Here is a 27,939-nt window from a genome sequence, read left to right on the forward strand (position 1 = left end):
GGGTCGAAGTCACTGAGGTAGTTAAAAAACTCCTCGGTGGCAAGGCCCCGGGGGTGGATGAGATCCGCCCGGACTTCTTAAAGGCTCTGGATGTTGTGGGGCTCGGAGTAGAGTCGCTACTCCTCCACGTTGAGAGGAGCCAGATGAGGTGGCTCGGGCATCTTATCAGGATACCTCCTGGACGCCTCCCTGGGGAGGTGTTCCGGGCATGTCCCACCGGTAGGAGACCCTGGGGACGACCCAGGACGCGCTGGAGAGACTATGTCTCTCAGCTGGCCTCGGAACGCCTTGGGATCCCCCGGGATGAGCTGGATGAAGTGGCTGGGGAGAGGGAAGTCTGGGAGTCCCTCCTAAAGCTGCTGCCCCCGCGACCCGACCCCGGATAAGCGGAAGAAGATGGATGGATGGATAAAATATTTCATAGTTATTTATGGAACCGCGCGAGCGATGCTGCTATCTAGCGGCCCAGGGTCACAAGTGCAGCCAAGCAGGGTTTCCTCCTCCCGGCCGAGTCAGTCCCGCCCATGCCCCCCCCCGCCCCTCCACGCCCCTATTCCCTTTCCCCCTCCCCTCGCACGCATCATCTGGCTGTTTGTGTATGTGGAATGCGGGTCAAGCAGAACTCCGAGCCCGAACTGCACTTCACCTTCGAGAACAACGGCGACTTTCAGCGTCCCGGCGTGCACCGTATGTACCGTCCACACTACTGCGCTACACTTGGCCCCGCAAGCTTCTTGTCGGCGGCCGGCGAGACCCTTTTTGAGGCGGCGGTCACTTCCACGGGGAGATGGCGACGTCGTCATTTTAAAATGGCGCCAAAGATTAACCCCGACCAGTGGCTCGCTGGCTCGCGGTGTGCACCACATTGTACCCAGCTGGTTAACATTCATTCCCTGTTAGCCGCACGTACGCATCAATCTCCCTTTTGGTGTTCTTCGTTTGTCTTATCCGAGCCAAACTATGGACACTCTTACAAATTCAAAAGTGAAACCTAAATTTGAATAAGTAGGTGCCGAAATGATAGTAGCAATGTTAGCTTTAGCTCTTTGCTAGCGACTTTCTATGGTAACAAACGTAGCTATCAGGTTAGCACGGCTTGCCACGACTTGCTAACGCCTAAAGCCGTTGCTTACCCCTTTTTAAAGAAAGTTTAAAATTGTTACATTTTGGGTGGTTTTAGAGCGACAATGTCAACTAACCGCCCCGAGGTACCTATTAAATCACGTATAAAGGGGTCAAACAAGAAGGAAAAAACATCCAGAATATTCCACTGGAAGCGCCGATTGATGGGTGGGCCCTCATGTTTTGGAACGACACTGACACGTTAGCGTTTAGGCTAATGCTAACAGCTAATTGCCCGAGTTCGTTGTCAGCGTAGTCTAGTTTTTCTTCTTAAGAAACAAAACTGATAAACTTCCTGTACATGCGGTATCGAAACTAAATTTTACTTTATCTTTGTCGTCTTTAGTCACTGTTATCATAGCTACATATATAGCGGCGTAAACCAGCAACGCTTTACACACTATTATCCACAGTTTTATTTTTAAACTTATATTTTTCTGTTCTTTACGCTTCCCGTGTTGTTTATCCACCGTAGTGCTTGTTCCTATAGTTGTTGTTGTTCACACTAACGTCATTTCCCTAAAGGTTGCTGGGACAAATGTGGCATCGCGAGGCTGACGTTCATCATTTCTAATCGTGTTTTGTCGTGTGTGACGCGAGGGAAAATGTCGTCTTGTACACAGCAAGCTACACCTTCGCTCACAGCCTCGGGAGACGAGTTTGTTCAGCAGCTCAGCGCACAGCTCGAGCAGCCCTCGAATTATGTAACCCAAACAGCCAATTTACCAAATGTGTGTTTGCCATTAACAACTAATAATGCATGGCAAAGTAATGCTTGGCGGTCTTTTAGGGACATAATCTGATGATATTCACTGGACTTGCTGTACAGGCTTGCAAGTCTTGCTTGTATTAGTTGTTCAAAATCTATATAAAAAATTTGATACTGTGCATTAAATAACAGCTCTAAACCTATTTTTTGTTCCGGGCCGAGTTGTGCTCTTTTGAGCTTGCAAATCTTTTGTTTTGTCCTCAGCGTGAAGCCGGAACTCCTCAGACGCGCCGCCATGAATAGAAGTCGGCACCCCAGCAGCAGCGACGACTCTGACAATGCCAGTGAGTTCAACGCTGATGACGGGGGAGGTCTCATCTCTCAGAAAAAGTTTGATTTGTTCACCCCCACCAATTTCTTGCTCAGGCAATTCCACCTGCTGGTCTCAGCATTCGTCTCAGGCCAGAAGAGGAAGCAGCCAAAAACCGTCAGAGGTGCGTCACTCGGCGTTTTGCGCACTTTTGCATTGCAACGTCGTGCTACTGTTTGACCCGATACTCCTTCGATGATAAGTGCCTCTCGAGCGTTATCTGCCGCTGCCACACCCCGCGGCTTGAGGGCCAAACAAATGCAAGAAAAACAAGGATCGTGATATTTTTTTTATTTGAATAATAATGACAAAATGGCATAATAGGGAATCAAAAAAACGTTTGCCTCTCAATTTTTCCCCAAATTGATCAATTATTCATTTTCAAGAAATTGAAAAGGCTCGTTTAACAATAATTTATTTACTCATTGGTCAATTTTTTTAAATTAAATATTAGTCGGAGAACTAATTACATTGTAAAAATTTTATATGTACAGCGGAGCCTCCATTTTCGACCACAATCCATTCCAGAAGGCTGTTCAAGAAGTGAATTGTTCGATTTCCAAATCATGTTTTCCCATTATAAATAATGGAAAAAAATGTAATCCATTCCAAGCAAAAAAACAAAAAACGCCTTTTTAAAGCATTTTTTCATTTGCGCACTTTTGTCCGCGCAACTGCAGCGCACCGCCAAACGCGCAACCGTAGCGCGTTGCCGACCGCACAACTGCACCGCGCTGGTCACATTATTGTGACAGAGCTGTCGCTGAAGTTTAGAAAATATTTTTAAAGTCCTGATGTATTTTCCAAGATTTAAGTGGACCTCAGTACGCAGGGAGCTTAATTTTGTCCGATCGCGCAACTGCAGTGCTCCGCCGAACACGCAACCGTAGCGTGTCCCCGAACGCGCAACTACACCACGCTGGTCGCATTATTGCGACAGAGCCGTCGCTGAAATTTAGAAAATATTTTTAATGTCCTTATGTACTTTCCAAAATAAGCACAGGGAGCTTAATTTGGTCTGATCGTGCAACCGCAGCGCGCCGGGCGCTCACTGTCGCATTGCTTTAAGAGCATCTTTGTGTTTTAGGATGGCTTTACTGCTCCCACTTGCTTCCTTTGGAGGCATGATTAGGGTTGATGCAATCCTCAGAGTAACGAGAACGTAATAACGAACGGAGTCAGTTGGCATGCGGGTCCTCTCGGCTCATCTCGCGAGGTTCGACAACCGAAATTTCGTCTGACATCCAAAGCAAAAAAAATCTTGAATTTTTTGATCGAATACTGGTTTGTTCGAGAACCGGGACGTTCGAAAACCAAGGCTCCACTGTATATATTTGCCTGTGGCTTCTAATCAAAATCGTGAAATTGCAAAAAACCCACAATAGTTTGTTTTTCTGTCAACCGAAGATGCACGTGAAATGTTGAAAGAATCCCAAATGTCATTTTTCACTGCTTTCCTTCCTGCGCTCTTTAGGTCTTCAGGACGGACCTGATCACGGCCATGAAGGTCCATGACTCGCACCAGCTCAACCCGGAGGACTACTACGTCCTGGCCGACCCGTGGCGCCAGGAGTGGGAGAAGGGCGTCCAGGTGCCCGTCAGCCCGCGGTCCATCCCGCAGCCCGTCGCCCGGCCACTGGCCCCCAAGAGCGCCGAGCTCACCTTTGCCCGGCCCAAGAAGCTGATCCGCACCTCGGCTGCCCAGGCGCCGGGCTATGCCGACATCCGCACTCTGGCCGAGGGCACCTGTCGCTATGACCTCAATGAGCAAGACGCCGCCTGGCTGCGGCTTGCCAACCGCGAGTTTGCCAACTTGGGTGAGTGCCGATATTTAGTTTCCGGCCTGATTTTGATGTGGCTGGCGCTAAGCACTTCTATGGACGTCCCCGCCGCAGCCCTCCCACTGCTGGATGAGTTTGCCATGGAGCGCGCCTTGGAGGAGTTTGAGCGCAGTTGCCACGACAACATGACGCACGCCACCGAGACACAGGAGGGGCTTGGCATCGAGTACGACGAGGATGTGGTGTGCGACGTATGCCAGTCGCCCGATGGCGAGGACAACAACGAAATGGTGTTCTGCGACAAGTGCAACATCTGCGTTCATCAGGTTGGCACCAGCGCGCTCGCCTAGGATATCCGAGCTGTTGCTGACGGGATCCAAATTTGAGCTCTCTCTTCGCTCATGATTTCCTTTCTGTCCTACCACCAACTTTTTGGTTTTCCTTCGTCGTCAGGCGTGCTACGGCATCCAGAAGGTCCCTAAGGGCAGCTGGCTGTGTCGTATCTGCGCCCTGGGCATCGTGCCAAAGTGCCAGCTCTGCCCGAAGAAGGGTGGCGCCATGAAGCCCACCCGCAGCGGAACCAAGTGGGTCCACGTCAGCTGCGCCTTGTGGATCCCGGAGGTGAGCCATCAGCTCGAGCGGGTGTGATCTCGCTGGCAGTTCGGGTTTTAACGCCGTTCGACGTTTCTGGCAGGTGAGCATCGGGAACCCGGAGAAGATGGAGCCCATCACCAACGTGTCGCACATTCCTAGCAACAGGTGGGCGCTCAGCTGCTGCCTCTGCAAAGACAAAACGGGAGCCTGCATCCAGGTAGGTTCACTCGCTGCCCTCGTCTTGATATCAGCGCTTTGAGCTGCTTTGTGTGCCAATGGCAACCTCTGCCTTTCCTCCCGCCTGCAGTGCTCTGCCAAAAACTGCCGCATTGCCTTCCACGTGACGTGCGGCCTCCACGCTGCTCTGGAGATGACGACCATCCTCACCCAGGACGACGAAGTCAAGTTCAAGTCCTTCTGTCCCAAGCATTCGGGCCTGGAGGGCGACGACTTCAGGGAGAGGGACTCTGGCGCCGAAGGGGAGCCGGAGGAGGCCGTCGCGAGCAAGAAGGCCAAACGGCGGCGGAGGGTGAGAGGGGGCGAGGAAGAGGACCTCGCCTGCCCCTCTGCCGCCTCGCCGTCGTCTTTATGTCTCGTCCGCCAACATGACCCACAGGATAAGCGCGTCAACCTCCGTAAGATGAAGCTGCAAGAGATGGAGGAGGTCTTCTACCAGTTTGTAGACGCCGAGGTGGTGGCTCGCCACCTCAAGATGGCGCCCGAGACGGTGGACTTCCTCTACCAGTACTGGAAGCTGAAGCGCAAAGCCAACTTCAACCAGCCGCTGCTCACACCCAAAAAGGACGAGGAGGACAGCCTGGCCCGACGTGAGCAGGAGGTGCTGCTGAGACGCCTTCAGCTCTTCACGCATCTCCGCCAAGATCTGGAGAGGGTAGGTGACCGCAAAAACGGGTTGGGGGAAAGCTCAACGAAGAGGGGAAGGAGGCTATAACCGCAAGAGGCTAGAAAAGCGAGGGCGCTCCCTTTGTAAAGGAGGGTGAAAGGCAATGGTGGCCTTTGTGAGCCTTGGGGATGAGTCCACACCTTTGGGAAGGCCAGCTGACATGGCAGCAACAAAAACTCCTCCAGAAGAAGGTTTTCATCTAATGGAGTGGGCGGTGAAAAGAGGCCTCTAGAAAGGATGCAGGTCCTCTAAAGAGAGATCCCATTTCTACTGGAGTACCGGTGACGACTGGCAATGGTAGTGGTCCACATGGGGGGGGGGGGTTGATGATCATTGATAATGCTCCTAGATTAAAACTGGAGTGTAGTCAATCTTGAGAAAAAAATAGCTTAAGTGTCTGCTCGTCTTCCGTGGCATTTGACTTGAGCCACTGCTGCCGCCCTCAGGTCCGCAACCTGACCTACATGGTGACCCGGCGGGAGAAGATGAAGCGGTCCTTGTGGCGAGTTCAGGAGCAGATCTTCCAGCACCAAGTCCAGCTCATAGACCAAGAGCTGCTCTCTGGTAGGACCACCACTGAGTGGAGCTGTGAATCTTTAGTGATTGAATCTTTTTAAATTGAGTGGAGCTGTAAATCTTTAGTGATTGAATCTTTTTAAATTGTAAATCTAAAATCTGCGATTGGCTGGAAATTATTCTACCCAAATTTAACTCCAGTGCACTCGCAACCCTCTTGTGAATAAAACGGTTCAGATAATGGATGGCTAAATGGTAAATTGCAAAGTTGCCTTGATTTCAATGCGTGTAGTTGTACTAAGCCTTTGCACAATCCACAAACCAAACGCTTTTCCCACCATTTTGTCCTCAGGAAATTCAGCCGGCAACCTGCAACGACTTTTTTCTGAGGAGCACCTAAACTCTGGCGGGTCCGGCACTCGGACCTCTTGGAGCCACTCGGCACACAAGACCAAACGGGACAAGGGTAAATCACGTGACAGGAAAGGACTCTCCGAATCGCTGCCACTTTCCAAGGACGACCCCGACACCTCTGAGGCCAAATCCAAAAATTCTGATGCGGAACCCCGACTCTCTGATGATGACCTCGTTCTTCGGCATGCAAAGTTCCCAAAGCAGGAGCCCACCTCTCAGGAAAGTATCAGCGTGAAACTGCATAGGAAAACCGTCCGTAGGGAAACCCCCGGCCCCGAGCGACGAAAAGAAAAACAACCAGAGCACGAGGACCGCAAGAGGAAGCGGTGGACTGAAGTTTCTGAGACTTCCACCGGAAACCAGAAAGTCCGGTTCGCCTCTAAACATCTGGATAAAACCGTCTCCATCCGGCTGGTGGACATCAGGTCATCAGACTCGGAGAAAATCAGAAAAAACGCTGCAAATGTGGATGTCATCAACCACACTAAGATCAAAGATGTGGATGTGCCCCATGTCTCCAACGGGTCCCTGAAAGGTTGGGGGAAGTTTCGAATCCCCAAGCGGAACGACAAGATGGAGCCGGAGCAACGCAAAGAGTTGCTCCGGCCGCTCACCAACACGCCGGCGCCGGGGCCCCAGCACCCCCGGACAAGGCTCCGCACGGGGGCCGAGAACGAGGATGCCGGCAGCCCCGAGGTGCTGGAGCCATGCTTAAAGCGCTGCCACTCGCACCAGCTGAGGGGCGACGCCTCCCTCAGCCGGCGCTACGGCTCAAACATAATCCGGCGCGGCGTCCTCGCGTCCTGATCCCATAGAGGAAAAAGCAAATAATTGCTCACTTTTTATTTTTCTGGACAAAACCCACAAAATGTCTGAGGAAAGCTGATATTTATTTTTTACGTGTGACAAACTGGGACATTTTTGACTTTATCATGAGACAATGCTCTCATGATGATTTCTTTTTGGTGTGTCTTGAAAGTTGAAAAAGTAGTGGGAAATGTCCATGGTGTTTCCAAAACCTTCTTGGAATGTTAAGCTGGCGAAATTTGGAAATATTCCAAATTGGAAATTTTCCATGGGAATTCATTGTGTTTTGAGTCTAAATTTCTGTTGGTGTTTCCAAAACCTTCTTGGAATGTTAATGTTAAGATGGAGAAATTTTGAAACATTTTCATGGGAATTCATTGTTTTAAGTATAAATTTCGGTTAAGGTGTTTCCAAAACCTTGGAATGTTAGTTAAGCTGGAGAAATTTGGAAACATTTTCATGAGAATTCATTGTTTTGAGTCTAAATTTCTGTTAACTCCCATGGAAACGTTCCATGGTTGCAAAAAGTTTGCAACCCTTGTGAAAGTGTTACCAAGTATTTTGCACAATGCAAGGAAGCGACAGCGGCCTTTTTACAATTGGCATTTAAGAGGAGTTGACAGTGACGTTCGCCATAAGCACTTGAGTGTCATTGAACGAACGCCTGCGCCACGTGCCTCACTTATTTCAAGCGTTTGCACTACAGCGGGCTGGCCAGAGTTATTTTTACACTGAAGAAGAAGAAAAAAACCTTAAATATATATATTTTCTATCCTAGGCCGCTGCTGTATTACTGTTATGCAAAAAGTTTAATTATTTTGACTGTCTTTAGTATGAAAGACAAATAAAAATCTCTGGAGGAATGTTTGTGGCATTCTTGGGTTTATTTGAGTTAGGAAAAACATCTCAAGCACTAATCCTTTCTTAGTGATGTCCAGCATAAAACAAATGAATTTTTTTTTTTTTTAGTGTAGTTTCATTTGGAACATGGTGGAACTGAAGATCATTTATGGACCTCAGTGCGGGTATGTCACACTAACGTATGTATGTGTGTGTATGTTATAGAACAAGTTATTTTTACTTGTGTGTTATATGTGAATGTCACAATTCTCTCATAGGAACCTTAAGGTAGCGAGTACTAATTCCAAACTTCCTAAAGTGCAACTTGACAAGATGATCCCCTTAACTTGGGTTATCTTGTGCATTTTTTTTTGCATGTCTCACATTGTTTTTCATAGTGTGACTAAATTCATTTGACAATATATGTATGGATAGGTTTGTACGTGTGTCTGTAAATATATGACCATATTTGTTAGTATTTTCTCATGCAACATGAGCTGTAGCACACAAAAATTGACAATGATAGGAGAAAAAAAAAACTTGATATATTTACAATAGAAGGCATCACTATGGGCACTTATACAGTATGTACATATTAGTTTGTGGTTTAGGAGGGACAGTAGTTAAAAGCCAGTTAAACCAGTTAAATGGTGCTCACAACAATCCACTACATAAGTTCAACAAACACAGTCTTTCCAGGGCTCAACGTACATTCAAGCAGTGAGTCCTTGAGAGCTGACTTTTGCCACCTATTTATCCTTTTTTTAATAAGAGACTAAAAACTAGAAGTTAGGATCCAACTGAAGAGTACAAAATGTGCTTGGAGCGCTCTAACGACTCAGTAGTGTTTGTCACAGATTCACAGGGAAGCCCCGCCTCACCCCTCCCCCAACACTATCATTATTACCACCTTCTGTTGGGCATTATCACCAAAAAAAAGTATGAAGGACGCTACTGGACTAAGCACAATACAAGGTAGTCTCATTTCTGTCATATGCACATATTTACTATGTATTCTCTATATATTAGAAAGTAAAAAAAGAAAGAAGGGGACTCAAGTATGAAAGCCTTGACTTGATGTTTAAAAAAATGCAGTTTGGCAAAAACAAATCAGACCAGGAAGTGGATAGCTCAGTGCAAGAAAAAGAAAAACCTGAAAAAGCGCAATTGGTGAGCTTGTTCCCTGATGACCAAGATTGAACTTTTTATGTTTGGTTTCTTTCTACTTTTTAAGCTTCAGCCACTTTCCTCTTGGCGTTCTTGACCGGGGTTTTCCTTGGGCCATTGGGACGGGCGATGGGAGGAACGGCAGCGAGGGCGACGTCCTGCTGCTCATCGTGTTCCAGGCAGCACAGCTGGCCCGTGGGCGGCCAGGCACGCAGTGCTCCCTCCTGGTGGGCCTTGCAGAAGGAGTTGGGACACAGTTGGCAGAAGGAATGGGAGTTCTTGCCGCAGACGTCGCAGTGGTGCCACGGGCAGTCCCAGCGACCTGACAGCAAACAGGAAACGTTACTCCACACTTCACTCTGTAGCATCTCCTGGAGGGTTGCAAAAAATTGTGCACCTGGAACCAGTTTGACTGATGAGCACAAAATTGGGTGGATGTGTTTATCATAAAGCACACACAAAAAAGTCTCAGGTACCATGCCCAAAGTTAAACAGGAATTTGATCATTTAGGTTTTAAGGCTAGAAATATACTTTCTTTTGATTTTTAATCACTGACCAAAGGGCCTCTTGGAGAGGTTGAGACAGGACAAGTGGAAGTCTTTGGTACAGGTCAAGTCTCAGGTACCATGCCCAAAGTTAAACAGGAAGTTGATAATTTAGGTTTTAAGGCTAGAAATATACTTTGTTTTGATTTTTAATCACTGACCAAAGGGCCTCTTGGAGAGGTTGAGACAGGACAAGTGGAAGGCTTTAGTACAGGTCTTCTTGCCGCAGATGACCAGCTGGCCTCCGTCACCGCAGCGGAAACACTCGTCGTCTGACTTCTTGCCCTCCGTCCGCCGCTTCCGGTACTTGCGCTTGGGCCTTTTTGCTTTGGGATAAGCCATCTGACCGCTGGAGTTCTGGCGACGGCAGGTAACGCAATAAAAAACGCTAGTACTTGTTGCAGCTTTGATTTTATTTTTTTACCTTGGGGCGATCTCCCAGGAAACCACTGCAGTTGGGGGCGCCGCAGCGGCACGCCGTCTTTTCGTTGCCCAGACAGTCCAAATTGTAGTTGAACGTCAGCTCAGTGCCTACCGCGACAAAACGAACACCAAAGCGTCAGAGATTTGTAGAAAGGCCACATGAACCTTCGGAGCCTCCAAAGTGGCTTGTTGGTGTTTTGAAAAGAGTCGCTAAGTAGTTAATTGTTGTAGCGTTGTGGCGAAGTGTAAGGTTACCCGCCGGGATGTCGCAGACGGCAAACAGTCCCACGCGTGTATCCCCGTTGACAGTCCACTTCTGCGTCTCACAGTTGGGCTGGCAGCTGTGGTTCATGAAGCGGGAGAAGTTGCCCTTGGGACCGGCGTCGATGATTCGGTCCTGGGGGAGCGGGGAAAGGCAAAGACGTTGCCGGACGATGGGGCCGCGCCACCATGTTTGTGGTGTTGACGACTATGACGTTACAGTCCGCTCTCGTGTAACGTTCCCAACATGCCGACACCTCGTCATTTGTGTGGCTCCCGGCGGGAGGGGAGCCGCTGAGCGCACGGCGCCCGCCGACACGCCGGGGAGCAACGCTTTCACAACGGGCGCCACCCACCTTGTCGATGGTGAGCATGTAGAAGTCGGTGATGTTGTTCTCGTGAGCGTGTTTGATCCTGGCCCGGCATTCGTCCTCGTCGATCAGCTCTCCAACGTACTCGTTGACGAACTCGCCCTGGCGGGTGAACAGATGAAAGGCCACAACTTGGAACCGTTCGGAGCCGTGAGCAAGTCGCAAATGACCGCTTGTGTTAGTTTTCCCCCAACAGATTTGGTTTGCAGCACGGTGGCGGCGGACCTTCTTGACGTCACGTAGCGCCATCAGACCCCAGCCCTTGCCGGGCGTCTTAATGATCTTGGTGTCTGGGTAGAGGCGCTTGCTGAAGTCCTGGTTGCAGCAGCGCTGGCCGCTGGGGCACACCTGCGGGTGGCACTCGTATTGCAGCATGCGGTTCAGGCACTCCGACTCAAAGCCGCATGGACGTTCCACCGAGGGCTTGCAGTTGCACTTGGGGATCTCCGACACGTCGGCCACGTACACCTGCACCTTGCCCACCACCTTGTTGACCTGCAATAATAAGAAAGGTAGGCTGCAAATAACAGCTCTTCCAATTTGAAATGATTTTCCCCCTTCGCTTTCTGAAAATGCAAAATGGCCATTTTTGTTCTCTAACCCACCTTGATGAATTTGTATGGGGGCGGCTTTCGATTTTTCTCCTGCGCTTCCTTGGCCTCTCGCTTCATCTTCATTTCCTTGAACCGAGATTCAGCCTCCAGCAGCGCTGAAGAGAGCAAAGCGGCCAAGGTAACGCTTCAAATCAGCTCTTTGCGTTGGGGCGGATGCTTGCCACGTGAGCCTTTACCCGTCTTGAAGACTTTCCCGATACCGGTTTTCTGGTACTTGCTTCCTCGGTCGCCTTCCATGTAGGGGAACACGCGGCCCTGGTGAGTCCAGAAGTAGTCCTTGGAGCCAAAGAAGAAGACCGGGAACTCTCCGATTTGGTGGCGAAGGTGCTGGATGTTGGTGGGGACGTTGCGCGGGTGGTGAATCTCCGCTGGCCACCAACTGAAGGCGAACGACGTGAGAAAGGCGGCGATGGAAAAACACTATGGCCATGCAGCGCTTACCGGTAAGTTCCCAGTTTGACCCAGATGATGTCTCGGTATTTGGGCTTCTTGCCGGTGCGGCAGTCGTTGCAGAACCAGCTGCCGTCGGGCATGGCGATGTTCAGGCAGTCGGGGTGGAAGGCGGCGGGACACGACTCACAGCACAGCAGCTGACCTCCTGCAAGGCATTGCAGCAGGCTTGCTTGGTTTTGGAATAACTACAAATCAGGCGAGAGTTGCATAATGTTTTTTTTTTTTTGGAAGGGGATTGGGGTTTCAAAAGCATCAGCTGTGGTTTTCTTTTTTGGTCGTAAGTCAGTGCCTTGTGAAACAAATGGCCTGAATTCGCTAGCTAAATGCTAACACACAATGGGAAACACCATAGAGTGGGTACTTAATAGCATTGGTGCCGCACTGTTTCCAGCATATTTGATATCGGGACACAAATGGTGGCACAACACACATAGACAGACAATCTAACAGCATGCAGGCATACAGTATTAAATGTATTATTTGCAAAGAATGACACTGAAAGCTATTGTTTTTGGGATTGTGCTGCATGTTTTTCACCTTTGGAGCAGACGAAGCACCAGCTGACGTTGACGTGACTGTGGTGGCTATATCCCTTCTTGGCGTTGAAATGGTTGGTGCAAATGATGGCGGTGTTGGTGATCATCTCACTGCCCGCCGCCAGGCACAGGTCGCCCACGTGGTAGGCCACCGGGCAGCGCAGGCACCGCATCAACCGCCCTGCAAACACCTCAGCTGAGCCTCACGTTTGCAGCTTGAGTTGGCATTCGCTGGCGAGCGCCTCACCTTTGGTGGACCTGTGCTGCGTGCGGCAGCCATAGTGGCAGCTGAGGCAAGTGTGCAGTGGGCAGCGGAAACCTTTGCTGTCAAAGACACTGAGTGGGCTGAGGCGGGCGCACACTTCGTGGTAGAACTTGCCGCAGTGTGCCACGTGGCAGCGCCGCACATCCCCGTCCGACCGCTTGCATGAGAAGCACGGGTGAACCCCTGGCAGGAGAAACGGCAAGTCCGCCAAAAGATTCGAGGTGATGGCAAATGGAAGGCGCGCTCGCTTGCTCACCCGTGCTGCACGGCCGGCACAGCGGCTTGTCGTCCGGCTGAAAGCTTTCGCCCAGACAGCCGAGGTGGAACATTCCGCAGCACTGACCTTCGCAGGGAACCAGGTCGTCGCCGGCCCGCTCGCACACCTGCACCACAACACCGAGATAAGTGCGCTCGCAGAACGTTCAAGCGAGCCAAATACCAACCTGGCAGACAAACTCTTTCTTGCGTTCTCCCTTTTTCATGCCGTCTAGGCTGTCGCTCGGAGAAGCGGGACAACCTTCGCTTCCGGAACCCTGTGCACAAGGTAAGGGCAGCCTCAGACATGAAGGCAGGTCCTTCCCCCAAAAAAATGAAAAATCCACACAGCTCTCTGACCTCGGGTTCAGGACAAAGGGACGAGCGTCTCTTTTTGGTCTTGGTGGGCTCGCCGAAGTTTTCGCCATCTTGCTTCCGCTTCCTTTTGCGCTTTGGTTTCTCGGCTTCTTGGTCTTGTGGAGCAAGGGAACGCTTTGACAAACTGGTCTTGTGGTTGGGCTGCTTAACGTCATGGCTCGATTGTGGTCCACCTGCAAGAGGCACTTGCTGATCTTTTTGTGCCTTCTTGGTTTCTTTGCCTTCTTTGTCAGCTTTCCAACTCCTCCTTGTACTGGCCTTCTGGTCATCCTGCTCCTGTTGATGAAGAACGTTGTGAGCTTGCGTTTCCCATCTCCGCGCACAACGCATGCAGGATCTTCTGACATTTTTTCGCCTCTTTTTGGGCTGCTGCTCCACGGCTGCGTCGACCGTGGTTGGCCTTTTGGAGGTTTGCTTCAGCCGCCTCTTAGCTAAAAGCACAACAGATGAACGGCATGATAAATGATGGGGGATTTGTTTGGAAGGCAGGTGGCACTTTCCCCACTGACCCGGAGCTGAATTTTCTGCTGATGTCATCTTCTCAGAAGGACCTGTTGATGTTTTCCGCCTCCTGTCCACCTTTAGAGGTTGTTGAGGTCTTGGCGGCTTCTTGAGAGGCACCGGGGGTTGCTTTGGAGTGAAAGGAAGTTTTGAAACAGTCCGCAACAGCTTGTTACGACTTCTAAGTGTGTCTTACAGCATCTTTCTTCTTTCTCTTCAGATGGCCTCCGTTCAGACGCTGTCCACGCTTGGAGGCAGCGACCATGCCCATCAGGAGCCGGACCTCTGCCTCGGTGCCAGGTTCGGGCTTCAGCTTGTCCAGGATGCAGGCGTTGAGGTGAGGCCCGTTCTCGTCGTACGCAAAGATGAAGTTGGCCAAGCGCTCGTCGGGCGACATGGCCAGCGCCTCAGTGGCCTGGATGACGCCCATCTTCCACTGGGGGCGCACTTTACGGGGCACTGATTGAAGGGTCTGGAGGGCCAAACGTCCGTCAAGCACAACCAAAAGGGAAAAAAATGAGGTACCTCCACTTGAGAATTAAATTGTTTGAATTATTTGCTTTTTTTTTTCTCACTATATAGCGAGGTTGAAGTACCTTTTTGTGAAGGACACGCGAGACCGGCTGCTTGCTGCGCAGGCTGAGTTCCTGGAACTGGCTTTCCCGAGCAAAGGGCACCATGTTCTTCTCAAAAATGTAGCCCCTTTCAGGAGCATCTCCAAAGTACTGCACATGGTAAAGAAAGCCTGACCTGCCTTTAGCTGAGAGAGAGAGAGAGAGAGAGAGAGAGAGAGAGAGAGAGAGAGAGAGAGAGAGAGAGAGAGAGAGAGAGAGAGAGAGAGAGAGAGAGAGAGAGAGAGAGAGAGAGAGAGAGGGAGAGAGAGAGGGAGAGAGAGAGGGAGAGAGAGAGGGAGGGAGAGAGAGAGAGAGAGAGAGAGAGAGAGAGAGAGAGAGAGAGAGAGAGAGAGAGAGAGAGAGAGAGAGAGAGAGAGAGAGAGAGAGAGAGAGAGAGAGAGAGAGAGAGAGAGAGAGAGAGAGATATATGACAGGAGGGTTGGAGGGAATATTCTGACTTCTTGTAATGTGGGACAGTTGAACGAAGAATCACCGTTGGGTTTGGGTTTGATGTAGTGGTTGAGTTCAGGGTCAGTGGTCACGAGACAGGGCCACCAGGGGTAGCCTGACACCTTGGTCCACACCACGTCGCCAACAGAGAAGCTGTTTGGCAAAGGCAGAGCTTCTGTCGCGTTTGCTGGCGACTCAGAGACGATTGCAGGCTAGACAAAGAAATCAAGGGGGGGGTGGGGGGGTGGGGTCCACACTTTTAAGAGGAAATCATTTTTTGTACTTCACTAACAAAAATGTCAAAGAGCTTCTTGTGACCACTTATGAATTCAAGAGAACCCTCTCGTTCAACTGTTCTAGTAGGCTTTTCCTGACTTTTTGCTTTCCAGCAGAAACCTCAAGGATTTTCTGCTTGCTGACCGCAAAGTGGAACAGTTCAGAATTCTCCCCAGCTTGACTAAGGCCTCAACAGCTGAAGAAAAACAGCTCCAAGCCTCGACAACATGGCCACCACAACGCTTCACTATGGCTCTTTTGTATCGTTTGAAGCGACGGCCAAACAGCTCAAGTTTGGTTCCGCAGCACAATTTAAGCACATGCGTTTGGGTCAAGTGAATTTGCTAGGCCACCCCGCCGCCATGACATATGTAGAAGACGGCAAATTGTTGTCACGCCAGTACTTGCCAGAAGGTCTTGCAGCTCCTTCACCGTTTTCGTCGGCCTCTCAGCAGCTCCCCTAACCAGTTTTCTTGTCGTCTTTTCATCAATTTTGGAGGGGCGTCCAGTTCTTGGGAGCGTCATGGTCGTGCCGTACTTTCTCCATTTGACGACAACCGTCTTCACTGTGTTCCACGGCATCTTTAATGCCTTGGAAATTCTTTTGTACCCTTCTCCCGACTGATATCTTTGAACAATGAAATCCTTCTGATGCTGCGGAAGCTCTCTGCGGATCGTGGCTCGGGACTACAAAAATGTCAGGAAAAGCCTATTAGAACATCTGAACCTGATTTGTAATGAATCAGAGGGAATCTACATGGGTGCAGGTGTGCTCTGACTCCCCTTCAACACGAGTTTGGAAAGCTGGGGTCCAGTGTAATTTCTTGAAGTTCCCAACAAATACAAGCTTGAACGAGTTGACTAGAAGCAGAAACTCACCGCCTCCACTGCCGGACCAAGAGCATCTTTGGATATGATGGAGGAACTGAGGTTGGGTTGAGGTTTTGGTTTCTGAGGTCTCCCCCGCCGCCGCTTCTTCACTTCCTGTCTTTCCTCAGGCGCCAAGGCAGCACCCTCGGCGGCGGCCAAGCTGGTCCCGCTGGCCAAGCAGGGCTCAAAGAGCGGCGCCTTGACCACTTGGGGTATGCTCGCCTTCAGCCCCGGCTCACCGTGAGGGCCACGCGCATGTTGATGGGTTCCGTTGGAAGGAGGAGCTTCGGCGCCCTTGAGGGCGGGCGGCTCAGCGGCGCACATCTTGGGGATGGCGTCCTGGTCGCTGTTGAGCACCAGAGACGTGAGGTCCTTGAGTCGGTCATGTCCGTGGTTGCCGTGAGCGTGGCCGGACATCTTCGGGAGTACGCCGTTCTGCAAGGTGGTGGCTGTTTGCGCGGCGGCCCGGTCCATGAGCAGGGAGGGGTCGCCGCGCGACTCTGGCGACTGCTTCATACTGACGGGGTTGGCCGGCTCGGCAATCAAAGGCAAGGAACTTCCTTTGCTGTCCATTCCAAAAGTCCTTTTCACGCACTCTGACAAAACAGCAGAGGTGGGACCGAGTCAAAAGTGTGCAAATCTCAAATTGATCAAAACACACTTTCTCAAGAGTTCCTTTGCACAAATAAATCCGAGCAGGTAGCGAGCCTCTATCCCTGGCTTCCTTGCATATCAGTGCCCCTGGAGAAAGGACAAGCTATCAGCTAGCTGCAGTCTGTGCACGGAGGAGGGCAGGAACCGCGTGCAGCGATGCCCAATGAGCGCATCGCCGTCTGGAAAAGCCGCGGAAATAATAACAACAGCTGACACGTCCAATAAGGTGCCTTTTAGTAGCGATGTCTCATCGTGGATCGATTTATCTTGTCTGGCGAGCGCCTTGCGATTGTTTCAACTTCGTGCTACTCACTGTCCGGACGTACTTTTAAAATACAAACTAGTCGTTCTCATAAACTGGAAGATGTTTTAAGATGTAATAGCTAGTACCTGTAATTGGCAAACGGGCATGTTTTATTGTCTTTAGACTACTCGCGATCGTCTGCCATTAAACAGCAACTAGACAAAGCCGCCGCACAAAAGCCAAAAACACCATGGCGAGAAACACTACAGTTACAACCGATTTGCATCTGAGACTGAATTATATGTTCGGCTCCGACTCAGTCAGAAGAGTCACTTTGTCGGCGCCATGACAGCTCGTTTCGAAAAAATGCTAACCAGCAAAGCCTATTGAATCCCATTGAAAAGTAGCAGCCAGAGTTAGCATTGGCTAACTAGCCGCCTCTCGCTTAAAATGGATGCTGGGCCCCGGGACAAGTGTACACTTTCCCAGAAAAAAAGTCCCTACGTTGGCTCCTGTCGGCTCGGCCTTGACAGTAAGGACGAACGGCGACGTTCGGGGCTTTACCCGCTGGCTGGACGTCCCGGCGGCCGCTTAGACGGAAAGGAGGAATTTTTCCATGGCGTCAAACGACGAATTTCATTCAAGTGGAGTGAAAAGGCTTTTGCGGGGAACTCAAACTGTGAGGCCAACCAGCGCGAAAAATGCTCACTCGTGATTGGTCGGAGGAGCACACGAGCAGACGGGTCCCTTATATAAACAGAAATTACATACATTTACGAATGTTTTTTTTTAATTATTATTATTTATTTCTGTTCATTTCTATTAAACTGCAAAAACACTTTATGGAAACCATTCACATTTGGAGGCACCCACTGCTGCGTAATTCATGGGTGGAGTCATTTTGGTGGTCCAGGGCAAACCCGGTCATGGATTTTGTAAACAGTGGACCCCAGCATACTCGCGGATTTGCATTTATTTACTTAGGGTTTTTTTTGCATTTATTTACTTCTTTTTTGTCTATTTATTTCTTTTACTGGGACGTTTTGTCGCCTTATCCATAGCACATCTGCCCCACAGTCTTGAGAATGTGGTTTTGAATCCAGGCCTTCATATTCAGGACTTAGCATGTTCGCCTTGTGCTGAAGTGACCCCAAGGACCACATGAGTTGTCCATTTGAGGAAAAGATTAAGATTAGTGTGGACAGAAACAGCGATATTATTACGTTCTTCTCTGTTATGCTCCTTTTCCGGTTGGCAGATCCCGCCACAGACCAACGCATCGTGGTCGGAAAGGACGGGACTTTCAAATTAAAGTGTCTTTTTTCCTAAAACAAAACAAAACAGCACGTTCTACAGAAAAAAACAACCATTAATCTGGAAAAAATTGTTGAACAATATCTTTTGAATTATACACAATGAACATACATAAAAGCTCGAAATTAGTAAATTAAGCCCCCCCCCCCCCAAAATGATCATGAGCTTTTATTTTTAAACCACACAAAGGACGTGTGTTCCGCCTCAGTTAAAACAAAACAAAACCGAAGTCTGTTAATAAGGAATAAATGGCCGTATAAAAGTTGCAAGAAGATGAACAAAATGCCACGGTCTTTGTTTACACGCACATACAAATGTAGTTATAATTTTTTTATTATGTTGAGTGCTGACATGCTCTTGCAGATGGCGGTTACGTCATCGTATTACTCAAACGTCATCGGCGGAAAGGAAGTTAAGACGTCCTGCCTCGTAAAACACAATTTTAAAAAGGAAATCCTTTATCCGTATAAATTGTTGACTATCAATTGTCTGTTTCATTAGAATCTGAAAATACATCAAATTAGCTTTGTCAATATGATTTCATTTTTATTAAACCACAAACCCAGACGTGTTTCCGCCTTGGATAAAAAACAGACAATTATACTCGAACTTTAATAGCCATAGAAGCAATTAATGGCCAAATCACGAAGTGTCACATATTTTGGTACATTAATATTTATAAATATAATGACAATTGTCTCTCTTTTTAACATTATTATCATTATTATTACTATTATTATTATTGCAGCGAATTTCCGGTTGGCGGTTCCCGGGCTAACGGACGGTAGAATGACGTCAGAGGAAGCCTTGCCCTCGTTTTGCTGTCACTCGAGGCCTCCTTGAACAAGAGAGAGACGGGAAGGGCATGAAACACGGAGCCGGATTCTTTGATGTTTTGCAGTTATTTAAGCGACGTGTTTTTTATTCTATGTTTCTCGTCTCTAACTCTGGGAACCTCCTTTTCGTCGTTACGACAAACATTTAGCCTAACTCGCTAGCCTGCTGGCGCGCCAGGTAATAAAAAAAAAAAGTCCAAGGTAGCCGCGAGACCGACAGCGAGCAAAGCTTCCACATGGCGTTAATCCTGTTTACGAGGTCCAGGGCACCCTTAATGACTACCTCCAGGTCGTTAAACAGCGATCTACGGAAAGCCAAAGGTAAGGCGTCATTCTTTGTTGTGATTAATCTGTTAAATCCGCGAGTATGAATGTATGTATGTGGGGGGGTCTTGACGTAGCTAACTTGCTTAGCTTGTTTGGATTAGCATTTGTGGTATTTTTCCGTATAGGGCTGTGAAGTAGCGGATGATTCACTGTTGCTGTAAAATCTTTGAAAAAAGTCGCTGTCGTTGTAACTGTCTAGTAAATGAAATGGAATAAGGTCGTGTGAGGACAGCGGCTCAGCAGCTCGCATTGGACTGGGGGATGCCAGTTGCCATGGCAGCGCCTTCGACTTCGCCCAAATTCCTCCCGTCATATATTTTTGTCCATGTCATGACATTCAATGTTAAAAATAAATGGGAGATTTACAAGTAACCGTAGACTTCTGATTAACGATGTGCAATTCATTTTCTCATATGTCCACGTGAGAAACTGGAATGTTGTGGAAAAAAAAGAATATTGAAGCTGAAAATGTTTTACATTTGCATCGTGTTTGGCTTTTATTCTTTAACGTCCTTTTCTTGGTGCTGCTTGGTGCTCTATTTTGGTCTCCTCCATTTATGAAGTATGTCAAGTAAAAGACACATTGTTGCTTGGTGCGGTCTGTAAATATAAACAAACACTTGAGCAGCTCACCCCAAAATAGCGTTTACGGGCGATGCAAGCAAACTGCCAATAGTCGGTTAAAAGCAAGCCAGCACTCTCGGATAGTGCCACACTATTTTCATTATTTCCAGTCCTTTCCTTCGGTGTCATATGTGAGTGCGGTGCTTCCAGTGCACTCGGCTTGTGATTGTGCGTGGTGCATGCGTTTGTGTGTGCTCAGCCAAGGGGGGCGCCACCCGGCCACCTGTTCCCACACAATTGGCCAAAGAGCTTCCGCGGGCCTCTCACTGGGCCTCCTGGGATTTTAGCAGATAGTAACTGATTGGCCTGCTTCTTTCGGTACACCTTTTCATGTCATTCAATGCAAGAGTCGGATCAACAATGTTGAATGCCGGTAGACGTTGGCACGTAACCGATCTCAGCTCGATAGCCCACCCGGAGTGCTTGGAGTCCTATCAATGTTATGGATGTTGTGCGATTGTTTCCCTTGCAAATCAATCACGTATCCTTGCTGCTTCACAGGGAAAGTGAAAGATGCTTCCTGCTTCAACTGCACTGCATTAAGACTCTCCAGTCACAGGTGAGACTGTCAAATCGAGCCAGAAAAGCGCACATTTTATTCATGAGGTGGACTTCGATGTCACTATGTTAAGCAAAAGATATGTGAACACAAAGAGTGCAGCAACACATGTTGAATTTGATAGCGTTGCTTTTGCCTTCGCAGACTGGGTGGGTTCCGACTTGTCAGCACAGCCCGGCTCCATCAGTTGGACCCCTCGCTCCTCTCGTCCGAGGGCCCCTCCTGGAGCTCGGACTCACGGCGCTTCTTATGCACCTCGGCCCTCCGGGCTCCCTGTTGGCCGTACCCAGCCATTTCTGGCGAGACGCGAGCGTGGCGGAGGGACGTCCCCGGCGTCCGGTGGCTCCACGCCTCTCCGGCCAGGCGGGACGACTCCAAGGTGGAGAAGTCCCTGCGCTCGCTGAAGGACAAGAAGAAGCTGGAGGAAGGGGGGCCGGTGTACAGTCCGGTTCTGGACGCCGAACCTGTCAGACGGACGCTGCGACAGTGGGTGCTGGACGAAATCAAACATTACTACCACGGCTTCAGGCTGCTCTTTGTGGACACGGGTATCGCCGGACGAATGCTGTGGCGGGTGCTCAATGGACATGGCCTGTCCCGCCGGGAGAGGAGACAGGTGAGGACTTAAGTAAGAGAGAGAGCTACGTCACTAGCTGGTAGTCAGTGCTGACGATGCCCCCAACACACACGCACATTTCCCCCTTTTAGGCCTTTTCACATGCAGCTGAACTCCCTCTGAGCAGGCATGTCCCACCCCCATCCACAGTCCATTGATCCAGCCCGGACTTAACTTTTGCCATGGTAGTCTTCTTTTCATATTATTCGTTCTCAAGTCTTCAATGCCCAACCATCGAGCAACCCCCCTCGCCGCCACGCTTTAATGTGATGCGGTACATGTCAAAGGCCCCACTGACGAAAGGCCCTTTCACTGGGATCCACCCGAAGCCTTTCATCTGGTGTGAACGCACTGTTTTCAAATGTATGCCCTCCCCCGCAGTTCCTCCGGACCTGTGCGGACGTCTTCCGACTGCTGCCCTTCCTGGTGTTCATCATCGTCCCCTTCATGGAGTTCCTGCTGCCCGTCGCCCTTAAACTCTTCCCCAACATGCTGCCGTCCACTTTCGAGACGCAGTCCAAGAAGGTAACAATACCGATACCTGTGATCGGTGCATCAGCGTTGCAGGAAGCAGTGTGTATTAACACAAATGGTTGCGCAACACATGTAGACAGACAGTTTCAAAGTGCTGACGGTGAATATTCTCTATCCTCTGTGAGCAACAATTTCATATACTTGCAGGAGGAGAGGTTGAAAAAGGAGCTGCGCGTCAAGCTGGAGATGGCCAAGTTCTTGCAGGACACCATTGAGGAGATCGCTTTGCGTAACAAGGCGGCCGAAGGTGACGTCGCTGAAGAGTTCTCCACATTTTTCCAGAAGGTTCGTGAGCGACGTGTGCTGAATATGCCACCCTAACCTCATGTTTACTTGAAAAACACACACAGCTGAAATCAGCACAGGAATAAAAATCTAACATAAAAGTCCTCATGTGCTCCTAGATCCGAAACTCGGGCGAGCGTCCCAGCAACGAGCAGATCTTGCGGTTCTCCAAACTGTTTGAGGACGAGCTGACGCTGGACAACCTGACTCGGCCCCAGCTGGTGGCGTTGTGCCGCCTGCTGGAGCTCCAGTCCATCGGCACCAACAACTTCCTGCGCTTCCAGCTCATCATGAAGCTGAGGAACATTCGCGCCGACGATAAGGTGACCTTGGCTGCCTTCGTAAATAGGCGGGCCAAGATTTGTGCCCTTGACTTTTTTTTCCTACGCACAGATCATTTGCAATTTTTTTTTTTTTTTTTTTTTTTAAAGTTAGTCACCTTCCTAAAATAAAACATTAAAAACAAAAGCTCTATTTTGTCAAAATATAACTTGGGCTGTTATTTTACAAGGTTGACAAATAAAATCATTGATATGAATTTGAAATATTGGTAAAAAGCGCAATATGAAAATTACGACATTACAGTCAGACTCAGCGGGGCGGATTGCTTTGTCTTCTTGCAGCTGATCGCCGAGGAGGGTGTGGAGAGCCTCAACGTGAATGAGGTGCAAGCTGCCTGTCGGGTTCGAGGCATGAGATCGCTGGGCGTCACAGAGGAGCGACTGCGAGAGCAGCTCAGCCAGGTGCCCCACTTTTATGTGATGTGTGCTCGCTCCGTTTTGAGGGAGGTGCCTTACACCTGGCCCGTCGCTAGCCGATGTTTTTAGAATCCATCATCCATAAACGATTCCAGAGCAATCGGAAGGTTTTGCAATGATGTAGTCGATCTTATTTTTCCCATGATCCGTCTTGCAGTGGTTGGAACTTCATCTGAAGCAGCAGATCCCCACCTCCCTGCTGCTGCTGTCCCGGGCCATGTACCTCCCCGACACGCTGTCCCCCGCCGACCAGCTCAAAACCACCCTGCAGACGCTCCCCGAGATGGTGGTACGTCCGCCTGGCTCGCGCTCGTCCCACACTGTCACTCGCTGCCTTCCGTCTTCTGCAGACGAAGGAGGCACAGATGATGGCGGCTGAGATGGAGCTGTCCAAAGTGGACAACAAGACCAAAGTGGAGACTACACTGCAGGAGGAGGCGGCCATTCGCCAGGACAACAAGGAAAGGGAGCTGGAGAGACTGGCCGACGCCGCGGAGAAGGCTGCCAGGGTAACGCCATAATTTGCTCGATACAAGCCCCCAGCTGCCTTTGTTTACACATTAGCTTAAACCTTAAATGTCAGAAATCATTTTGGCAACTGTGACTTAAGCACAGTGACAAAAGTATTTGTGCTCCGTTACTTCCCACCACGGGTTCAAGACAACAAAACATCCTCCAAAAGTCTGACGAGATCCCTTCTTGAATGCTAATATGACAGGACGGTGAGGAGCTGGAGGCTGAACGAAGCAGGCAGATGGCGTCTCAGGTCGACGCGCTCAGGGACACGGCGCCCATCCTCGAAGGGGTTAAGGTAAAGCTTTATGTTTGGGAGCAATTGCAAAGCCATTGCTACGCAGTTGTTGTTTTTTCTTTACTCTGGCATTTTTACGCTGGTTTAATTTCCTCTGTTCTTCTTCACGTGTGCACCTATGCACAGTTTGAGCAGTGGCAGACATTCCTGCGCTACCAGGTTAGCTTGAGTGCTAACTAATTCTAGCTCCTCTTCCTAAATGACCCTGTGCTCCTACAAAAGTTTCTGCCCACGTCGGTTATCCTTCATGATTGTTCCACGTCTTGTGAAAGTTCCTCAGTGTTTTCCCGCTTGTCTTGTGTGCGTGGACACTTGGGCTTCATTCCGTTGTGCTTCACTTCCGTCTGTCCTCGTCTTTGAAGGGCGAGGAGATCACCAAAGAGGAGATTGACTTGATCAGCGACGCCTGCTCCAAGCTGAAGGAGCAGAAGAAGCTGCTAACCCTGGAAAAGGAAGAGCTGGAAGAACTCAAGGACGACGTGCAGGAGTACAGCGAGGTGCCGTCGCTCGCCCTTAAATGGATTCTCATGCTTAAGACATTTTAGGGAACGCAGGCAAATTGTAAGAGCAAAGTTAGACGATGGCATCATAAGCGGAAACATTTTGATGTTGCAGTTGGTGCGTTCAAGGGTGGCCCAAAACAACAACACAATTGTAGCTGAAAAAGCATTTCCAAAGAATTAAACCCAACAACAACATAGAGATACCATTGGATTGCGCCAAAGTACTCATTTTATCACTTGGGCCTGCACAGAGCGAACGGGGAGTTGTAACGACGGGTTCCACTCGTGGCACACTTTGAAGAGCACTGCCCTGCCGTTGTGTGCCGTCACGCAGGACCTGGAGGAGATCAAAAAGGAGCTCTCCAAGACGGGCCAGGAGAAGGCAGTGTGCGAGTCCAAGGCCAGCCAGCGGCTGTCCAAGAGGGTCAACCGCATGATCGGACGCATTGACAAGATCATCGGAGAGCTTGAGAAGGACAAGGTCATCCTGGACGGACAGATGGGCGGCGGAACTACGCCACCTGTTGGGTAAGAGAGCAACGTTGTCACCCCATCATCCTCCATGCTTGCATGGTAAAATCCTGGTGGAGATTGGTGCCTCAGATAATTTTTTTGCCAGCATAAATCCCCCCCTTCCCCACCCCAAAAAAATCATTTGATGCTCCCTAATTGACTGCGAACATTTCCAGCTTGTTCTTGACTAAGTATAGTGACACTCCAAGGTAAGACAAGCTGCACTCAATTGAGTTTGTTTGGATGATTTATGCTTCCACCATTGCTAACGCGACATTGTGGTTGTCTGCTGTGATTGTGCTGGAGACGCTTCCACATTTTACTTGCTCGCCATCAAGCCTTCCATCCGCTTCTCGAAGAGAAGAGCACCCATAATGTTTTTTTGTTTTGTAGCATGAAATTAACATTGTGGCAAGCGCAAGCTTGGAGAAGCTTGCTTGGAAATCTTTGATTGATGTAATCATGGGAAGGGAAGAGCTGGAATTGAGCATGCCGCCCCCCTTCCCTCCAAATGAGTGGACACAAGAACTAGATCTAAATCTCCACCGCCTTTTACACCCCGGCCCAAGCCGGTAACGCACTTTCCTGTATCCAGTCTCTTCTACACCTTCAGGGAGAACCTGATCAGCATCGACGAGCTCATTGGCATCATGCGGCAGATCCAGAACATTCCCGAACACAAGCTGCAGAGCATCGCAGATGCGCTCGATGACAACAAGGACGGCAAAATCGACATCGATGACGTCATCAAGGTGGTTATTTGTGATTTCATGATTTATTTGGGAAGTGCGTTACTGACCACAATGAAATGCAAAAAGAGACCCCAGCCAGCGCGAAAGGTGCTGGAGTTTCAAATTGGCCATGTCCGAGCGTAAATTTGCCAATGCGCTTTTACGCTTTCCAGAGCGGCCATGTTGTTAGGGCACAGAGGGAAAATAGAGAACGTCACTTTGTGTTGTTTCCAAATATTGTGCATTTGCTCCACTCAAGTGCGGTAAGCCATGAAAAGTCATTTTCTGAAATTGCGACATGTACAATATGGTCACGTGTTTGCCGGCAGGTGGTGGAGCTGATCGACAAGGAGGACATCGACATCTCTACCACGCAGGTGGCCGACATCATGGTGATGCTGCAGAAGGAGGAGAAGCTGATGGAGAAGGAGAAGGCCAAGGAGAAGGCAGAGAAGGAGCAGGCGGCTAACCTCAATGGATAGACCGAGCAAGAGCATCGTGGCGGCGCTGTGGCAGGTGCTTGGCCGAAGGTACACGACCAAAAACTGCCTTGTGAAAAATGTATTCCCGCCACAAGGCTTCAAAGGTGCCATGTCTAAGAAATGTCTACTGATGGACTCAATGACACTTTAGCGTTCTTTTATTATTTATTGGACATGATGGGATCATCCGTTTGCCCCAAGAGGGAGGATGAGAGCAAAGACACTTGTAAAAAGTGATCAGGAGATGTCCCGAACGATGCGAGACACGCGATGCTTTGTGCACTTTAGTCCAAAACGTCATTCCTCCCCTTTCATCTCAATTGTACACTGAAGGTGCGTCGCCTCAACCAAAGAAGATTCAATTTACGTCATTTCACTTTTGCACCGCTTCATCTCCGTTTCATCATCGTCCGCGTTATGCTTGCCACTTGAGAGATTGCGCAAGTGGCCTTTGAGTCGTCACCTTCTTCTTTACGTTCCAGTAGGAGAGGGGACGTGCTCGAGCTCATAAGGGAATGCAAATTAAGACGGAGGCTCAGACAAACTTGCTGTTTTAGAATCACTCGCGTTTCAGAGGTGCACCTAAGTTTCTTTCAACAGGGGGCGCCAGAGAGCGTCAAGGCTCAGATTGGAGGAAGATGGCGATTCCGATGGAAAGCCGTTGAGCATTATTCTGTACATCCGTGGTGTCCAGCTCCTCGAGGCTCTTTTGGTTCACTATCAAGGTTTTGGAATAAGCACTCAAAGCGCTTTTCAGAAATGTGGGCTCCCATGCGACTTGCGTCCATGCACTTTGGGTTGCGGCTATGACCATTTTCTGGGATGTGTTTGCATCACCTGACTCAAACCGTCCTCTCTTCTTGTATCATAAGGAACAAAGCAATAAGCAGATCTGCATTCAAACTTTGCAATTGTGTGTCATTATGATGATTCGTCGTTGTCACCGTTATTTAGCCAGAAGGGGGCAGCTGTGCTTTTTTGGAGAGGTGTTTAGGATGATTTTGTGTTCTTTGCTTTGGACTGCAGTGGCGTTATTGATCAAAAAGGCTGCTGGGAGCTGAAAATGAAAATGCTAGACGCGTCGGGGTTCCAGCTAAATGATGGCATGTTGGATGCAATTTGCATTCACGCTCATTTCATCGACCGGATTGGTCGCAGAGGTGGTGGAAATCCCTCTTGTGAACGAATCTAACAGTCGAACACTTGACAGCTTGTTGATTGTCACCACCATGATTGTACTGGCTCGAAACGGACCTTCAAATTATTTCCACACTGCACGTGGCGTGTAGATTATTTTGAAATCAATTTTATTTATTTATTGAACCTTCATGAAAATGTGGAGATTGTTTTGTGTTTTTGCTTTTGAGGAGGTCAGGCTTGAAAGGAAAACTTAATTTCTTTCCCAATCAGATGAATATAAATTGTAAAAAAAAAAGCACAATATAGAAAAAGTGAAATAAAAAAAACCCAAAAGCTCACACACGCTTTCCTTTTTACTGCTTGTTTTCTATATATAAAAAAAAAAAAAAAACGGGAAAAATAACAGCGATACACGGAAGTAGTTGTGGGTACTTTTGCGCCCTGAGCGAACCATCCGTCGCGCCCCCCTGCTTCCAAAAAAAAAAAACCTTTGCAAACACCATCCGGTTCGTCAAACAACCTTAACATTTGTCACGTCACGTATGCTTGCATCAGGTAATGCGGCCATAACGTAGTGCGTGCATTTTTTGTGTGTATTTTTTTCACATAACCCAATTGAGTACATGTGGATAGGTATTATTATCTTTATGAATGAAATCAGTGACGTGTGGTGAGGGTTGGGGTTGGTGAGGCACAAACGTACTGTATGACGCTAAGGCACTGACTCACAAGTCAGATTTACAAGCATACATGGTTGTTATCCCATTCTTGATTAAATTTAACAACATTTTAAACACACCACTGTACATTTAAACACACCACTGCAGTATTCTTACCTTTACTTGTAAATGAAGTGCCACTCCTTTTGAAACAAATGCGTTGTAGTCTGTCCCGGGAGGAACGTAGTTTGAATTAATCCTCGCAAATCCGGCGTTGGTCTTCCCTTACTTATGATTTCTTGCTTTGACTGA

At 49.1% G+C, this 27,939-nt stretch overlaps 3 protein-coding genes across 8 annotated transcripts; 2 read left to right on the plus strand and 1 right to left on the minus strand.

The window, feature by feature from the left end:
• The first annotated feature begins 545 nt into the window (after positions 1-545).
• jade1 (jade family PHD finger 1) lies at positions 546-8,080 on the plus strand. The gene is made up of 10 exons (XM_049739991.1): positions 546-687; positions 2,096-2,175; positions 2,258-2,325; positions 3,676-4,018; positions 4,097-4,308; positions 4,436-4,603; positions 4,677-4,793; positions 4,884-5,468; positions 5,927-6,044; positions 6,349-8,080. The coding sequence occupies exons 1-10, from the start codon at positions 599-601 to the stop codon at positions 7,215-7,217; spliced, it is 2,649 nt and encodes an 882-aa protein (XP_049595948.1). The 5' UTR covers positions 546-598; the 3' UTR covers positions 7,218-8,080.
• Positions 8,081-8,580: 500 nt separating this feature from the next.
• On the minus strand, positions 8,581-17,657 carry nsd2 (nuclear receptor binding SET domain protein 2). 3 transcript variants are annotated; one of them, XM_049739990.1, is made up of 22 exons: positions 17,500-17,657; positions 16,047-16,633; positions 14,935-15,103; positions 14,424-14,587; positions 14,024-14,299; positions 13,836-13,956; positions 13,672-13,757; positions 13,500-13,602; positions 13,309-13,421; positions 13,137-13,226; positions 12,950-13,076; positions 12,676-12,876; positions 12,430-12,609; positions 11,881-12,037; positions 11,616-11,818; positions 11,431-11,534; positions 11,051-11,320; positions 10,811-10,927; positions 10,449-10,590; positions 10,195-10,301; positions 9,932-10,127; positions 8,581-9,546 (listed from the first exon to the last, which is right to left on the minus strand). In XM_049739990.1, the coding sequence occupies exons 2-22, from the start codon at positions 16,608-16,610 to the stop codon at positions 9,287-9,289; spliced, it is 3,750 nt and encodes a 1,249-aa protein (XP_049595947.1). In that variant the 5' UTR covers positions 16,611-16,633; positions 17,500-17,657; the 3' UTR covers positions 8,581-9,286. The 3 variants fall into 3 exon arrangements, with proteins under 3 accessions (XP_049595947.1, XP_049595945.1, XP_049595946.1); XM_049739988.1 differs by having other exon boundaries at positions 13,309-13,602; XM_049739989.2 differs by having other exon boundaries at positions 13,309-13,602; positions 17,440-17,636.
• A 1,370-nt stretch (positions 17,658-19,027) lies between these two features.
• On the plus strand, positions 19,028-27,306 carry letm1 (leucine zipper-EF-hand containing transmembrane protein 1). Of its 4 annotated transcripts, none has more exons than XM_049739992.2 (15): positions 19,028-19,406; positions 20,538-20,595; positions 20,740-21,211; positions 21,593-21,736; positions 21,893-22,030; positions 22,150-22,353; positions 22,654-22,773; positions 22,946-23,077; positions 23,139-23,297; positions 23,507-23,599; positions 23,726-23,758; positions 23,962-24,096; positions 24,437-24,630; positions 25,211-25,367; positions 25,676-27,306. In XM_049739992.2, exons 1-15 carry the CDS (start codon positions 19,322-19,324, stop codon positions 25,826-25,828), a joined length of 2,277 nt encoding a protein of 758 aa, XP_049595949.1. In that variant the 5' UTR covers positions 19,028-19,321; the 3' UTR covers positions 25,829-27,306. The 4 variants fall into 4 exon arrangements, with proteins under 4 accessions (XP_049595949.1, XP_049595950.1, XP_049595951.1 ...); XM_049739993.2 differs by having other exon boundaries at positions 19,029-19,406; positions 25,229-25,367; XM_049739994.2 differs by lacking the exon at positions 23,726-23,758 and having other exon boundaries at positions 19,029-19,406.
• The last annotated feature ends 633 nt before the right edge of the window (positions 27,307-27,939 follow it).

The sequence above is a fragment of the Syngnathus scovelli genome, chromosome 14 (genome assembly GCF_024217435.2).
Source record: "Syngnathus scovelli strain Florida chromosome 14, RoL_Ssco_1.2, whole genome shotgun sequence".
Lineage (NCBI taxonomy): Eukaryota > Metazoa > Chordata > Actinopteri > Syngnathiformes > Syngnathidae > Syngnathus > Syngnathus scovelli.